Genomic DNA, 13,491 nt, shown 5'->3' with positions numbered 1-13,491 from the left:
AGTCAGTCTAGACTGGTACATTGAGTTGGGACAGGAGTCTGGATTGAGTCAAAGAGAAGACGTTCAGTGGATTTGCAAATCCAGCAATCCCACACTTTTGGAGGGGAAGGTTTCAGAGGCCTCCCAAGAAACCTCCTCACAGAGGAAAAAATTATACAGAGAGAAGAAACCTCCTACCAGAGAAGGATTACAACTGAGAGACTATCAGAACATTACAATATAGTCTCCTGTTTTTTATCACCCTGGTTACTTTATATGAATGCATATTAAATTTCAATATCCATCCTAAAATACAATGCCTAAGAATATGACATAATATTCCAGGTCAGATGCAACCAGCAGAATATAATGTGGAGTTTACCCCTCCTTGTTTGGATATTATGTTTACTTTAATGGTGCTTAATATTTCACTAGCTTTTTTTTTTAATATATATTTTTCACAATTCAATTTTTATAGATTCAGTTTTGTACTGTGACCTAATTATTTTTGTATGCATATTTTGTTGTCCAACATACTGGCTATACCTCCAACATGTTAGCTAGCCCGTATTTTAAGTTTCAATTCTTTTCTAGAGATATAGATCTAAAAATATATAGCATAAATGGTTTGGGACTATAATCTGACTTTGTAAAATACTTGTTTGTGTTCTTCACTGGATTGAAAACTCATTAAGGACAAGTATTGTAACTTTTTTGTATATTCTTTATAGTATTTAGAACAAGGCCTTATACATAATAGGTGCTCAATATATATTGGTTGGGTTAAAGTGATTGACTTTTCTAGAAATGGAGGCAAAAATATATTTACTTCCAGTAAAAGTTTACCATATAGATTATCTCCAAATTATAAATACTGAAATTGATTCAAAATGTTTTTATTCAGTAAAAAATAATTCAATGAATTAAACTCAGCATTTATTCAGTAGCCACTATATGTATGACTGTTTTAGGATTACAAAGATTAAAAATGGCATGGTCCCTGATCTTAAGGAGTTTGCATCCTAATGAGATGAAACTTTTAGAAAAGATAGACTATTTTTAGCTAGGAATAATCATTAAAAAGCTTTCTATAGGCCGTGAAACAAGATGAGTTTGAGGAAAGAGGAGGATTCTGAAAAGCAAAGATAAGGAAATGGTAAATTATAGGTATTAAAGACAGATTGTATGAATGCACTAGGGTAAGATATGGCATACTGAGTTTGAAACAGAAGTTTGTCTAGAATGTCTAGAATGAAAATTGAGTTATGTGAAATTCTGGGAAGAGGGTAACCCAAATTATAGAAAATCTAGAACAAGAAGTTAAGATAATTGAGTATTATTCAACCTATTTTATTCCATTGTTCTGTTGGATATTATTCTATATAATATATTTAATAAATATAATAATAATATTATATAAATAATAATATTAAAAAAGCATTGATTGTAAAAAAATTCAAATTATATTGATGAGAACTAAATAAGGAATACCTAAATGAAATTAGGTTTAATTGAGGTCTAGTGGCAGGTTCGGGGTACAGGGAGTCAAATAGAGCTTTCCTGCAACCCCTTTGGATTTGGTGCAAGCATACAGAGTTAAATGAGGTCTAGTAGTGGCACAAGAGTCCTCTGTGAAGGAATTTACAGACCTGAAAACCTAGATTGATAAAAGAGGTTTATTGTAGGGTTTGGAAGTAAAGTTTAGTTAGTAAAGTTGAGGGTAGAGATAAAAGGGCACCAGAACCATAGGTCTAGTGGGCAGAAATCCTTAAAATAACCGGCATAAGGATGCCATGTTTGGGATTTCTGCAAAGAGTGGACTCCAGTTTAGCCCTTTTTATAATAGGGGGGCTTTTGATAATCTGAAAGGGCTCATGGGTGGAGTCCCAGGTAGGCTTCTGAGTTGAGTTCCAGTCTGGCTTAGAATTTAATAGAATTCAATGGGTTTTTAGATAAGGAGGAAACTTTTTGTGCTTGGGTGGGGCAGAGACCCTGAGGCAGAGTCCCAGGAGATTTTAAGAGTTTTGGGGGTTTCCTCATCAAAGGATTAGACTTGTATCTCTTTCCCCAGCTCTATAAATGAATTAGAGAAAGGAAAGATCAACAGCAAGAAGATCTAGAATGAAAATAATAAAATTATCTAGGTAAGAGGCTTTGAGGGACTGAATTGTGTAGCAACTGGGTTGGTATAAAGATGGGAAAACTAAAAAGCAGAATCAACACAACTTGGCAATTGAGATGTTAGGAAGGGGGGAAAAAGAGTCAGATGCAGAGAGAATGGTGGTGTCAACACAGAAGAGAGATTGGAATTGATCAATTTAATATACATTTGTCAAAGCCTGCTATATTCCAGATACAATGCTAAGCCCTGCAGACACAAAGAAAACAAAGATAGTTCCTACCTCAAGGAGGATAGACTCTATTTGAGAGTGACAATACATAAAAGGAAGCTAGAAAACCAAGGATTAGGAGATACCAGGAGAAACCAAGAAGATTTGCAAATGGAGAGTGACTAAACTAGAAATCCAATTTTTGTTCCCTATATAGGAAGATCTGGGGAGGAGTTTAGTTCTTTATCTTCCAGCCCTCTAATTAGAGAGGAAAGGAAGCTGAAGAAGGTTGGATGATGTCTAGAATCTTCAAGGCTCAGTTAATAGTGATGAGGAGATTAGAAGTGATTGATTTATCCTGGGCAGGAGTCTTATTTCATAGATTTGTAATTGACCAGAGCTGCAAATTGAGAGTTGGAGAGAAGTAAGTTGGAGAGAAGTAAATTGAAAAGGATTGTAAAAAGTTTTGTTTTGGCTCTGTTGAGTTTGAGGATATGAAAGGATGATATGTCTTCTAAAGAAAACCAAGTTTCAGTAGGTATCAATGAGAAGGTGGCAGAAGGATGGAAGGAAAAAAAAAAAAAAAAAACAAAGATAAAAGTGAATTTAACAATAGTTATAGGAGCTTGGGTAATTAAATCTTCATTTGAATTTTTTTTTTTTTTTAAGGCACAGAGAAGTTGTCCAAATCAACAGAGCATTAGAGCTAACTACAAAACTTATCTGCTCACTTTGAATACAATCTTTCCCTCACAATTCTATAATGCCTTTTAGTGTCATGAGGGTGAAATTAGAATTGCCTTCTTTTTTATATTATCTCCTATTCCTCATAAAGTTCCTCATATTCTAATTTTCCAAAAATCAACTCTGTTTGAAACAATGAAATTTTGGTGGAAGTTTTAGAATGTTGGCATTATTATTTCTAAAAGTACTTTCCTGTTTTCTTCTTTTCAGACACCCCTTCCCACAATGGATTATTCAAATATTCCTTGTAGGTGGAAAAAATAGATAACATGCATCAGAATGTGGGTGTATGTGGGGGTAGGAAATAGTTTACCATTAATTAGAATGGCTTAAAAATGTTCTTATAATAATAACACCAACTTTAATAATAATAATATTTGGCAGTCATATAATGTGTGTATCTGAATATTCTCATTATCACCAAACTTTTATAAAGGAATCAAGTAACATTTGTTAATGAGAAAAATAATAACTTAAAGAGAAAATATGCCTTTTTGAATGTCATGCCAAGATTTAGAAGCCAGAATTTGAGCAGTTCCTCTCAATATTCTCTCAAACCTCTATTTCTGACTCTTCCAAATTTTCTACTCTACCTCCCTAGGGTTCCCTGACTCCACTCCCAATTTGAAAGTAGGTATTGGGGATTTTCTCTCTCCCTCTCCCTCCTCCTCCCCCTCCCCCTCCCCCTCCCCTTCCCCCCCTCCCCGCTCCCCCTCTCCCTCCTCCTCCCCCCCTTCTCTCTTTCTCTCTCTTCATGTGTCTGTGTGCATCTTTCTCTTTAACTATATATATATATATATATATATATATATATATATATATATATATATATATATATATACACATATATATATAAATGCATATTCATATACATAAAATACATATACATGTATATGTACATGTGTGTATAATATTGCTATCCTGAGGGGTTAGTATTAACTCATAAATTCTTGCTGACTTCTACCTTGGACTCAGTTTTTACTCTGTTAAAGAAGAGATTTTAAAAGTTCTTTCTCATAATTTGTCAGTTTCAACATTCTTTAAGAATGGGCCTCAATCAAATATTTGTTGATTGGGAGCTATGTAGTACAGTACACCCTGATTTAGAATAAACAATTATCAAAGTCAAATTGAGAAGTCTAATTTAGCACACAAAGAAGCTCTAAAAACAATTGGAGGCAACTAGATAGTATAGAGGATATAACACTGGATTGGAAGTCCAGAATACCTGAGTTTAAATCTAGCCTCAAACACTAGATCTTTACACACACTTAACCTCTCTCTACGTTAGTTTCCTTTTATGTAAAATGAGAATAATTATAGCACCAATCTCTCAGGGTTTTGAGAAGATTAAATTAGTTAGTATTTATTAAGGACCTATCAGTGTCTGGCACAAAGAAGATGCTTAATAAAAGCTAATTTCTTCATTTTTTCCTTTTCTTCCTACTTCCTAAAAACATTAGGTTACAGAAGGGAGATTTGTATGTTCTGGAAAGTGTAGAGAAAACCTGAGGTGATACAAAATCAGAGAAAGAAACTGGGTTCCAATCCTGGCTTATATATTTCCTTTGTGATCTTGAATAAACCAGCCAAATTCAGTTGGCTTCAATTTGCTCGTTAGTAAAATTAAGGGATTAAACAAATGATTTTCAAGTTTCTTCAAACATGAAATTATATTATCTTAATCTAAAAGCTTTTTGTGTGTATCATTGATCTTTTTTGGTAGTCATTCTGGTTATAGACCTTTTTCTTTTTCTTTTTTTTTTTTTTTTTATAATATTCTGGTTATAGGCTTTTATTTTTATTATATTTTTAAATACATGAAATAAAATACAGAGGAAACTAAAGATTACTAAAAATAAAGGTGAAATTTCCTCCCAATTGCTGCCCAAGTTCAAGGACTTCCTGAAATCTATCTACCATTTTTAAAGCCCCTGTCCATATCAGAGAAAGGTTTATATTACTTGAGCTGAACCTTGTGAAATGGGTGGATTTTGATTAATTTAGAATTAGAAAATGAAAGCACTCCAGATGAAGGGAACTACTTGAATGAAGTCAATTTTCTTTATATCATCAAGATTTAGCATAGTACATGACACATAGACATTTAATCAGTATAGAATATACAAGTGAGAGAGTAAAAAGATCTAGGCATTCTGTCTTCCTTTCCATATGAAACTACATTGGATAATCTGTGTCTATCTTTAGATATCTTTCATTTGTATTATGTATTTCTCTGTATTTAGATGAGAATGTAGAGTTGTATACCTGGTTATTTCACATTACTCTTTGACTACTCCACTGTTTTTTACTGAGAAAAATTCAGACAGTATTTCTACTGTCTGTTACAATGCATAGTTTCTCTTTCATGGTAGAAGTAACCCATTTTTGTTTCTGTTTTTATTTTGAGGATTAGGCTATGAAACATGCTGAAAAGCAATATAGGGAGAATAGGAAAAGAGTGAGGGACTGGAAGTTACAATTATAATGATTTTTCATGATTGTTTTTATAATATACTTGGTTATTAAATGGGATCATCTTTGAAATAACTTTTTTTTTTCTTTTGCATTTTTGTTACTAAGGGAAGGGGGAAAGGGAATTCCAAGTCTTTTTATAGGATAAAATTTTTATAATTAGATAAGTGATTGTTTCTCTTTTCAACTTATACTTATTGATCTCATAGAGAAGTACATGCCCCAGGACAGTAAACATTCTTTATGCTTACAAATATGCCACCCCAGTTTTGTGTATTTAGCTTTTAAAGTTTGAGTCTTTATGGAAAACTCAGGAAAGGGAACAATTTAAATTTTATCAAGATAAGCATATCAAAATTAATACAATTTTTATATTGCTTTAGTTTGAATGGGTTTAATTTCTTACAGAAAGTAATGAAAAGATAGTAAGATTGCAAAAAAGAATCTCCCTTAATTTTATTCATATCAGTACAATAGAAACTTTCCCCAAGATAAGCCAACTTTTTATTTTTATTTTTTGGTTATAGCAATATTGAAACATTTTATAATTTCCTCCCCCAGCCAGGGAACTTTCCCTTACTACATGAATTTTAATTGGTTCAAGACTTAGTAAATACCTCTAGAACATTCTTCAATGCCCATTAAAAATAAAGTGGCTTCTCCCTTTGCACACAGCTATTTTCAGAGAGAGAATATGAATCCAGATCATCCTGTCTTGAAGTCCATTACTTAGTCTACTATATATGTTGTTCAGTTGTTTCAGTTGAATCCAGATCTTCATGGGGTTTTCTTGGCAGAGATACCAGAATGGTTTGCAATTTCCTCCTTTAGCTGAGTTTATAGATAAAGAAAATGAGGCAAAGATCTCATCTAGTAAATGGTGCTTGTATTGTTATCTTGAAGGCAGAAGTTAAGAATGAGAGTTATGTAGAAATGAAAGATAGTCAAAGGCATTGAAACAAGAAAGGTAATATTAAGCAACTTCCTCAAGATTACGCAACTTATAAGTACCTGAAACCAAAATTGAATTCAGGATGATAAGTTTTCCTGACTCCAGACTTGGTCCTCAACCCACTGCACCATATAGCTTCCCACTATGCTGTATTCCCTATAATTAGGGGTCTCATAGATATAGGATCATAAAATCAGAATTTCAGAAGTAGAAAGGGGCCTCAAAAGACATCTTCTTTGACTCATGCCTCAAAAAGAATTCCCAATACAATTTGCCAGTGAGTTGCCTGTGATTACCCAAGAGAGATCATCTCATTTTTAAATTGCTCTAATCTTTAGGAAGTTTTTCCTTTCTTCAGGCAACTATGTTTGCCTCTATGATTTCAACCATTTATTTCTGGTTCTGTTCTCTGGGCCTAAGTAAAGCAAGTATGATGCCTCTTTCATATGACGGACTTTAAAATACATGAAGACAGCTTTTCTATCTCCTTTGCATCTTCATTTCTCCAAGCTATATTTCTTCCAGTTTTTTTAAGTAATCCTCATGTGGCTTTAACTCAGTGCTTTTTGCTGTCCTACCTGGAAGGGCTTTAAAAGCCAAATAGAGCTGTTTATCTTTTATGCTAAAGGTTGTAGAAAATCACTAGAGTTTATTAAATAAGAAAATAACGTGGTGAGATCCATGATTAAGGAAAGTAATTAAAAGAACTGTTAAAGGCAATTCTCTGAGCCTGTCCTTTCAACCAGTTTTAAATCTATCTAGTTATATTATGAACTAGATTATTATTTTAAATTTTTATATAATAAACATTTCTAGAAATACTTTTACTCCCACAGCCTACATGTTGCATGTTCCTTTATGACAAGAAAAATAAGGAAAAGTATCCAATAAAAACTATCTGATAAAGCACAAATTATTTCCTATTATCTTTTTTCTCTTTTCTCTAAGTTTGTTATTTGTTCTACCTAATTAATTTTTCCTGGTTACATTGCTGTTTCTTTTTAGTTTCCTTTTTATTCACATTGTAATGCTTACTATATATATCTATTGAGAATGACTATTAATTTTATATATTCATTCCACTTTTTTATTTAGCTTGGATCTCTGACTCTTTGCAGTGATATTTAGGGCAAATTTCTGCTCCTAATAAATAGTTCCTCTTTTTAATTTAGCCACAATTATTTTATTTATATAAATATTTATATAAATATAAATAAAAATTATCTGATGTATCTTTTATAATTTATCCCTTGTTCTATTAAGAACTTTTCTTCAAGTCAGGATTTTGAACGGTACTTGATCTTGTTCTTTTCTATTATTTTAAAGTTGTGATTCTTTATATTTAGGTGGCACATTCATTTTGAGCTTCTTGTGGCACATATTATATAATATTATTCTTATTTGTGCCAAAGTACTTTCCAATTTTTTCAATAATGGGAAAATTCTTACCAAGTAGTGCTTTTTTTCAGGTTATATGTTCTTGGGTATATTTAAACACTGGGTCACTGTAGATTGACCTTAGATTGTTTCAGATTGCTGTTTATTTAGTTTGTTCTCTAATTCTGATGATGGATGCTTTATTGTATATTTCAGGCCTGGTAATCTTATGTCCTTTTCATCCCTAATTTATATTATTACTTTCATTGAAATTCTGGACTTTTTGTTCTTTCAAATGAATTTGCGATTGCTTTGTCTATTCTGGAAAAAAAAAAAACTTTCTTTAGTAATATGATCTGTGTAGCACTAAATTATTATATCCATTGAAAAATCATTGTAAGCTATTATCATTGTCTTCCTTTATTTTAATAAAGTGCTTTGCTGTTTTCATTATATAAATATTGTGTGTGTCCTTTCAGATTAGCTGAGATGACAGGAAAAGATAATGATAAATTTTTGGAGGGGATGTGGGAAAACTAGGACACTAATACATTGTTGTTAGAGTTGTTCACTGATCCAACCATTTTGAAGTGAAATATGGAAGTCCAAAGGGCTTTCAAACTATGCATACCCTTTGATCAGTAGTGTTTCTATTGGGCATGTATCATATCTATTGAGTAAGAGATCATAAGAAAGGGAAAAGGATCTCTATGTCCTTTTTGTAGTTTCAAGGAACTGGAAACTGAATGGATGCCCATCAGTTGAAGAATGGCTAAAAAAGTTATGGTATATCAATGTTATTAAATATTACTGTTGTATAAGAAATGATCAGCAGGATGATTTCAGAAAGGTCTGAAGAAACTTACATGAACTGATGCTAAATGAAGTGAATAGAACCAAGAGATGATTGTACACAGCAACCACAAGATTATTCGATGATCAGTTCTGATGGACATGGCTCTTTTCAACAGTGAGGTGATTTAAGGCCAGTTCCAAGGGTTTTGTGTTAGACACAGCAATTTGTACCCAGAGAGAGGAATGTGGGGACTGAGTATGGATCACAATATAGTATTTTTACTTTTTTGTTATTGTTTGCTTCCATTTTGTTTTCTTTCTCTTTTTTCCCTTTTTGATTTGATTTTTGAGGGTAGCATTATAATTATGGAAATATGTATAGTAGAATTGCACCTGTTTAACATATGTTGCATTACTTGCCATCTAGGGGAGGAGATGGGGGGAAAAGAAAGGAGAAAAATGTTTGAAACACAAGGTTTTGCAAGGGTAATATTGAAAACTATGCATATGTTTTGACAATAAAATGCTTTAAATAAAAATATATTGTATATATTATTAATCTTATTTGCAAGTGTTTTCTGCATGTTGAAGATATTTGGAATGGAATCACCTTTGTTGATATCCTGGGTTTTCTAAGTATACAATGATTTTTTTCTATAAATAAATATATTAATTTTCTTTTTAGAGCTATGTCAAATAATAGTGGAGACTAAGAGTATTCTTGCTTTTAGTTGTTATTCTGTTATTTACTTCTGTTGTTAGAAAAATTTTTAGAGCTTCTCTTTTACAAGTAACTTTAGCTCTGTACTAAAGGTCATATTAAAGAAACCTTTTTATATAGTGAAAAATAGCTGATGCAGATGGCTTTTTTAAAAACATAAATCAGTAGTTTGTCAAAAGTTTTTTTTTCTATTTCTATATGATCAATTATGCCTAGTTTTGAACCACTTCCTAACTCTAGTATACTCTAATTAGTATATTTTGAATTATTTTCTGGAAATATTGCATTCTCCCTGGAAGGAATTGATTTAAACTTGTATATCATTTTTCTTCATAGTGAGATTGGATTTTTATTTTCCTTTTTCTTTACCTGCTTTTTGTTTTGAGTATCAGCACCACATTTATTACATTAAATTTTGGTAAAGTTCCTGTTTCCATTCTTATTTTTAGCAACACATTTCTTTGAATGTTCAGTTTTGTTGGAATATAATGATATAATTTTGTTTATGCTGATTCCGTATTAGGATTTACCTAGAATTTTCAAATATTGTCCATTTGGTTATAGACAATTTATACCATGAGTTTTATTGGTTACTCTTTTGTTGGTTTTGGTCCCATGTAAATTATTTGAATTTCTGAATTCCTATGCTTCTTTATTGTAGCTATTTTCTGAGCTTTCTTAGCTTAGTTATGTATTTTTTATTATATTTTTACTATAATTATATATTTTTATTATAAAGCCCTTTTGAGAAGATTTACAAAATACTGGGCAACCATATTCTTATTAGCCTTACCCCAAGGTCTTAGACTGAGAGTTTAAAGTGACATTATATATCTTCACATCCTAGTCTTTGTAGTTATATAAAAGAGGGTAAGGCAGCTCAGTGGTGCAATGAATAGAGTTTGGATCTGAAGTCAGAAAGATTTCATCTTCTTGAGATCAGATATGGCTGTGTAACCCTAGGCAAGTCATTTAACCCAACTTGCCTCAGTTGCTCCTTTGTAAAATGAGCTGGAGAAGGAAATGACAAACCACTCATATCTTTACAAAGAAAATCCATATGATGTCACAAAGAGTTGAACACAATTGAAACAACTGAAAAGAGAGAGAAAAACAAAAAGAAAGGTAGAGATGGGGTTTACTGTAAAAAAGCAAAAGAAAATCAGATGAGGCTGAAAGGATTCATGAATATTGCCAAGAAGGGTAGAACAATATCATACTGGAAATGAAGGAAAGAAGAAAAAATACTGAGCACTCTTGAAATAAAGACTCAAAAATGAGGTTTTTCTCAAAGAGAAAATGTATACTTTAAAAAGGAAGTATTTGCTTATAGTTCACTCACAATGACAATTCATATTTATATAATGATTTTAAGACTTGCAAAGGGCTTCATAAATATATGTTATATGTAAATATAATCTCTTAATGCAGATCCCTGTATGCTTTGAGGTGAAAAATCATTAATAAGGAATCATGCTTGGAAAAAAAGATAAGAATTATGGTTAGTATTGACTCATTGCTGACCAAATTGAGAGAGTACAGTTTTCCCAGAACAAGTATCTAAGATGATAGAGCTTCCTAAGAATTGTCAAACTGGATGACTACTACCTAATTCTAATGATTCATTTGGATAAGTGTTTTACTGCCAGAAAGAAAATATTGCTAAAGATCATGCAGCATTGGCCAAGATTTTTGGATCATTAGTGGGGTTTTCACATAACTGTTTCTCACTGAAGGCAAGATAATTGTAAAAGTTAATTTGGGAAGTAAACAATTTTGTCAAAAAGAGTTTGTGTTTGAAAATGGGATTAGGATTTCTAGACTATGACTTAATTTACAGGAACAATGGATTCCTGGCCAGCCATGGAGTGGACCAAACTATGCCTAGTTAAATCTAATTTTAAAATGCCTTTACAATGAAAAGAGATGTCAGATTGGGACAGAATAGTCTTTCCTTCTCATATATACCAAGGTAGTCATGAGAAATATTTTCTACAATGTAAGAACAACAAAGACATCTTGTAAATTTAAACCTTTCAAAATATGAGAAAGGAAATATATAGTCTTATATATCTATTTTTAACAAGCAAGAAAAATTAGAATGTAAAATGCAGCAAGGAGAATTGACCTCCTAGATATCACTGATAATTAATTGGGATGAAATCTGTATATTTTATATTACTATGCTTTTCTGAAAAGGAGAAATATTTAATAATACCTACAGAAAGATAATCAAAGATGAGTGTGCAATGTAGAGGAGGTGGTAGGGTAAAGAATAGCTATGTATTAAAATGATATACTTCATGACTTCTTACATACATATATTTATTATTGTTGAGTTATTTTAGTCATGTCTAATTCTCATGACCTCATTAGGGTTTACTTTACAGAGATGGTTTGCCATTTTCTTCTCTAGTTCATTTAATAGATGAGAACCTAAGGCAAACCAAGGATAAGTGCTGCCCAGGATCACATAACTAACAATAGTCTGAAGACAAATTTGAATTTAGGTTCTCCTGACTTCAGAGAAGATGTTCTATCCACTGCACTAATTGCCTACACACACACACACACACACACACACACACACACACACACAAACACATAGGAATACATATCAATAAACCTGTATACATATATACTCAAATATACTTGCAGAAATACACATATATCAGTTCCTGACATTTCAGAAAATTGAGGCTTTTCATTTGGCAGATTAACTAAAACAGAAATTATAGGAATATTGGTGTAAGCATATACTATAGACCAAAACTTCTAAAACTATGGATCTGGGGTTGTATAACTGAATGTGGTGGTTGTGAAAATTTGACAACAGTAAAAGGTTTCTGAATACAATAGCTAAAAATTAATTCAACATCAAACATGTATTGAATCTGAGATATTTCTTGCAGGACTTGCCCATGTTGCATAGCACTTTGCCTTGTGCATGCAAGAATGCTGCCAGAAAAACCTCGGTTCAAATTCAAGGTGGGGGTGTGTAAAAATTTCTTTGTCAAAAAGGAATTGGAAGTGGAAAAAGTTTAAGAAGTCTTGCTATAGATCATCAGGAGAATAAAAGGAAAAGGCTGAAGGATTGAGGAAGCAAAGTCCAAACCTAGAACAGAGTTATTATAGAATAGTCACAGACTTCAATTATCTAGTCATTTGCTGGAGTTGTCTGCCAAAAAGAAAGGAGCTAAACATTTCTAGAGTTACATTCATGATGGTATTATTCTTCATATGATGGAGGAACCAATATGGGTAGATTTTCTGATGGATCTATTTCTTCCTAATAGAATTGGTGGAATAGAAATGTTTGGAAGTTTTTTTTTTTTTTTTTGTAAAGTATAATCTAATTTAGAATGAAAGTCAGGAATCTATAGCATATTAGATTTTAAAAGACTAGATTTCACAGAGTTTTAAGAATGGATAGATATAATCATATGGAATAAAACTATACAGGAAAAGTCAGAAGAGAAGTGAGAAATTTTAGAGAATAAAATTCTGAAGACAAAAATTCCAGTACAAAGGAAAATTGAAAGTTGCTTAATGAGATGGATATAGATGCATAGAAAACTCACGAATTAGTTTTAATTTTTACAATTTATATTAAAAATCAGACAAGAGAAGGCACTGAGAATAAATCCATATGTGTTTCATTGGTCCTGCAACAGTACTGAGACTCCCAGGGAAATCTAAGGAAAACAACACCACCAAAAAAAAAATGTTGATTGGTATTGCTGATGGGATAATACTTGTTAATAGAAAAGGCAAAGCTGCTCAACTCTTATTTTGATTATCTTTTCTCTGCTTATAAGAATGATCTTTGGACTGAAAAAGATGGATAAAATCGAATACCAGAGAGCTGAAATCCAATGCAAATAGAGAAATACTTAGCTTTGGTACTTGGATATGGATTCAAGTCATTTGCCCCAAATGACTTAACCTTGAAGGCACTATATAATGTAGTAATAAGGATTTAGGCTTTAGAGTCAGATGGTGTAGGTTCAAATCCCATCTCTTCTCTGTCATCTATTAGTTTTATGACCTTGAAAATTCAACTTGCCTGTCAGAGAGCTGGTAAGTTTCTGAGGCCATATTTGAATTTGCAAAAAGGA

The 13,491-nt window shown here is 32.1% G+C and overlaps 1 protein-coding gene across 3 annotated transcripts in view; it reads left to right on the top strand.

Moving 5' to 3' along the window:
- PDE3A (phosphodiesterase 3A) overlaps nt 1–13,491 on the top strand; it is a 333,660-nt gene that overhangs the window by 220,210 nt on the left and 99,959 nt on the right. The window contains exon 1 of one of the 3 annotated variants that reach the window (XM_074268891.1): nt 12,267–12,361. The exons of the other annotated variants lie outside the window; for them this stretch is intronic. Within the exon in view, the coding sequence (XP_074124992.1) occupies nt 12,329–12,361 (33 nt within the window). The 5' untranslated portion in view covers nt 12,267–12,328. Of the gene's footprint in view, nt 1–12,266; nt 12,362–13,491 lie in introns of those variants that run through there. 3 annotated transcript variants of the gene reach the window in all.

This window comes from Sminthopsis crassicaudata, chromosome 5 (assembly GCF_048593235.1).
Source record: "Sminthopsis crassicaudata isolate SCR6 chromosome 5, ASM4859323v1, whole genome shotgun sequence".
Classification (NCBI taxonomy): Eukaryota; Metazoa; Chordata; class Mammalia; order Dasyuromorphia; family Dasyuridae; genus Sminthopsis; species Sminthopsis crassicaudata.
The sequence above is the reverse complement of the archived record's forward strand: the minus strand, read 5'-3'. Positions and strand labels throughout refer to the sequence as shown.